Source organism: Salvelinus sp. IW2-2015, linkage group LG18 (assembly GCF_002910315.2).
Source record: "Salvelinus sp. IW2-2015 linkage group LG18, ASM291031v2, whole genome shotgun sequence".
Taxonomy (NCBI): domain Eukaryota; kingdom Metazoa; phylum Chordata; class Actinopteri; order Salmoniformes; family Salmonidae; genus Salvelinus; species Salvelinus sp. IW2-2015.
The window spans coordinates 18,353,407-18,357,299 of record NC_036858.1 but is presented as its reverse complement, the minus strand read 5'-3'; the positions used below and the strand labels follow the sequence as shown (position 1 = coordinate 18,357,299).

Below are 3,893 nucleotides of genomic sequence, written 5' to 3'. Positions count from 1 at the left end.
GCTGTTTTTGGCGTTCTACTTTCATAGCGTATTGTAGGGAACATAATCTGGCAACTTCAGAGAGTGGTTACAATGTTCTGACCAATCTGGCAACCGCCGTTCCACATATCCTGGGGATTGTAGTTGGAGGACTGCAGGCGTTGTCCTGAGGGGTATATCCTGCTCAACTGATGGCTGTTGTGACGGACAAAATGCTTCCCTGCAGGAGGGGGAGAAAGAAGGAGGGCATGGGTAGTTAAAACACTGGAAAAAGGGAAAAACAGAGWAGCCTATGTGGTGAACAAGGTTGTGTTCATTAGGGCAGGAAGGGTCCAGGTAGACCCTTCCTGTTTCAATCTGTTTTCTTCCATTTGGTGCCTAATGAACACAGCCCAGGTGTCTTGTCTTCCCAATAYGGAATCAACAGGGCCTGCAGAAAAATAGCCAAGTGTACATATTAATAATAATAATTGATTGGACTTAGAAAACACTTTTTCTAGAGATCCAAAGGGCTTTAAATAGTAAGGGGGAAGCTCACCTCATCCACCACCAATGTTTAGCACCCACTTGGGTGATGCACGGCAACCAATTTGCACCAGACCYCACATCAGCTATCAGGTGGAGAGGTGAGGAGTGATATATGCCAATTAGGAATGAGGGGGATAATTAGGTGGCCAGGTTGGGCAATTAGCCAGGTCACCAGGGTTAACACCTTACAAWAAGTGCCATGCAATTTTTAACAARCACAGAGAGTCAGGACACCCGTTTAACGTCCCATCCGAAAGACGCCAAACTATTCAAGGCGATGTCCCCACCACTGGGGCATTGGGATCTCCTTAGACCAGAGGGAAGAGTGCCCCCTACTGGCCCTCCAACACCACTTCCAGCAGCATCTGGTCTCCCATCCAGGGACTGACCAGGACTGACCCTCTAGGCTTCATAGGCAAGCCAGCAATGGGATGCAGGGTGGTATGCTGCTGGCGCGCGTGGGTGTGTGCGCAGGTGGCGCGCGTGGGTGTGTGCGCAGGTGTGTGTATGTGTTTACATACAATGCTAACTAACAGAGAAGCCTGTTGATGTAATTGGCTAAGTGTGTAGAGTAGACTAATTGTACTCTTGAGCTTTTACTGAACTATTATCTTTTGGGAGCTATTAGGTTACTCTGTTAATTAGCATTGTATGTAAACACACACACACACGGACACACATTGGCAGATACGTACACACACACACACACACACCCACACACACACACACAAAGACACACTCTACATACCTGATTCTTTGACGTATTTGAGGGCGTCGCTCTCGGAGAAGGAGGACATCTCTGTAGGGGGTTTCTTTGCTGCCTGGTCAAAGCCTTTAAAGGGAACACTGCGTGTGTACACCACCAGGTCTGACAGCTCTGGACTCAGCTTAGAGACACCCGGCTAAAGAGGTACACACACCCACACACACACACACACACACAGACGCACACACACACACACACACACAGGGTGGGGAAGAGGGAGTAGGAAGCAGAGAGAGAAAGGAAAGGCAAAGTTACTAGTACTTCATGAGATCAAGAAAGCCGATACTATGCACAATCAGCAAATCAGCGGATTCAGCAAGAAGACAGACAAAAGACGCACCCACACCCACACCCACACCCACACCCACCCACACACACACACACACCACACCTTCTTCTCCTCCTTCTTTTTGCTCTCTGCATGGCTACACTCACACTCCTCCGAGGAGCTGAGGTCTGAAGAAATGGAGGAGCTCTCCAGCTCCACCACTCTCTCCTTCTTCCCTTCACCAGGATCTTCCCTTTCAGCGCCTACATGCACACATGTAAAAACAGATGGTAAAACGCACACACTTTGGCTATCCATGAACGCACATACGTATAGGCAGGTACAAGTGCACACACAACACACACAACACACACACACACACACAACACACACAACACACCACACACACACACACACACACACACACACAACACACACAAGCAGGCACATCACTTACACACACGACTTTTCGCGCACACCATTTTAAATACTTTATTTGAATCCACCAATCAAATTTACATTAAAAAAGGATCCAAACATTTCAAAGGTCCCTGTATGCATGGCACTGAAGGGTACAGAAAGCACCTCATTCATTCAGCTAGGCTGCCCACGACAGCTGAAACAGAGCAGTACCTAGCCAACTGATTTGCCCTAGTTTGTGTCAGACCCACAATCTGGAGGCCACGCACTGCAAGCCTGTGTACGTGGCCGAGACTGCCAAATATCAGCTGGCAAGCTGATATCGAGGCTGTCCAAGCGTGTCACGTGAGGCTGTTATTTAAGAAGCTTGTCGGCAAAGGCCTGCTCCACGTAGCKGTCAAATGAGCAATCCATTTCCAAAATGGCCKCCTCCCTCTGCCRTCCCCCCACAACAACAACATCTGGRYTATTTGGCACACAGGAAAACACATCATCATGTACATCAAACCAGCTTCCTCTTACACAATAATGTTTAWMYATGTGTGCTGTTGGTGAGACTACCTGTCTCACTTTACTGGCTATCAGGTATTTTCTACAATGTAGAAAATAGRACAAATAYATAAAAACCCTGGAATGAGCAGGRGTGTCCAAACTTTGGACAGGTACTGTATATGATATGGGTATTATTTGAACTAGCTAGCCAGCTAACTTAACGTTAGCGCCCTAGCTAACGAGCTTGAAACGAARCAAAACATTGTTRAGAAAGTTGCTTTTAGTTGCCTGGTTTGATAAATTGACATATACCAAACAAATTTCTAAACGGATGGGTTTATTGGRGTRAAAATACACRAGTTATGCTATTTTGGACCACTAAAGGCTGGTTTGTACTAAGTCTATCGACATGTCTATAAACAGTTGTCGCAGTGACATCATGAACATTCTATTGTCGTCTGACATCGAACTTGTCGTTMTCATTATSAGAAAGTATAAACACAAAAACGACAGGCTGCATGACATCAGCAGCCCAATAGAATGTTCATGATGTTACTGCAACAACTGTTTATAGACATGTTGATAGACTTAGTATAAACCAACCTTTKGTCTTGAAATCTTTGTTTGTTTAGTACACTACCATACTCACTCTGTTTAGCACATGGCCTCACATGTGAATCCTTAAAGAGATGGGTGGGGCCAAGGCTTAAGAGGGTGTGAACGATGCTGAATGGGTGTAAACAAAGAAGAGCTCTCCAGTKGGTGTACRAAAACATTCAAGGGCCATTTTCTRAAATGCCCGGTAAATTAAAATGTTGCCAGTCAAATGTCCTGCGCCACATTTTCCTAACGGAAAACCTGACACACACACACTCCTGATGTTGTAAGAAAGGAATGGCAGATGGGCCCACCCAAGCCATAGCAGAGTTCAATATTGTTATTATTCAATAAGCCATTGTTTACAAATGCTAGCTTTTCAATTGTGGACGACAGTTGCTAAAACTCAAAAACAGGAAGTGGTGAGGAATTTGAATCTGAAATGTACTACAAGTTGAAATCCTCACTATTGACTAAGAGCCAATGAGTCAGCATCTATTTTAAGAATAAATAATGAAATTCCATTCAAAGCACTCTCTCTAAGGAGCAGAGCAGAGAGGTGTGTGTGTCTGTTCTTGGCTGGAAGGAGGAGAGACAGAGACTAAGAGAGAGAGAGAGAGAGAGAAGAGATATTCTGGCAAATCTATTACGATATTTGTGAGGAAGAAAACACATCACTGTTTTTGGCTGTAATGACAGCGATTGGGTCTCGAGCTTTGAACCAATCCTTTTTGGGAGATCGCGTGTCAAAAAGTTTGAGAAGCACTGCATTATAGAATAGTAGTAGTGTAGTGTAGAATAGGAATGTATAGTAGTAGTACAGTAGTAGTCCCACCTCTGGTG

The 3,893-nt window shown here is 45.2% G+C and overlaps 1 protein-coding gene across 1 annotated transcript in view; it reads right to left on the bottom strand.

Moving 5' to 3' along the window:
* Positions 1-3,893, bottom strand: part of plcd3b (phospholipase C, delta 3b) — a 68,857-nt gene that overhangs the window by 19,087 nt on the left and 45,877 nt on the right. Inside the window, 4 exon segments of the mRNA XM_070448363.1 lie at positions 83-199; positions 1,256-1,409; positions 1,665-1,780; positions 1,783-1,804. Coding sequence (XP_070304464.1) covers positions 83-199; positions 1,256-1,409; positions 1,665-1,780; positions 1,783-1,804 — 409 coding nt within the window.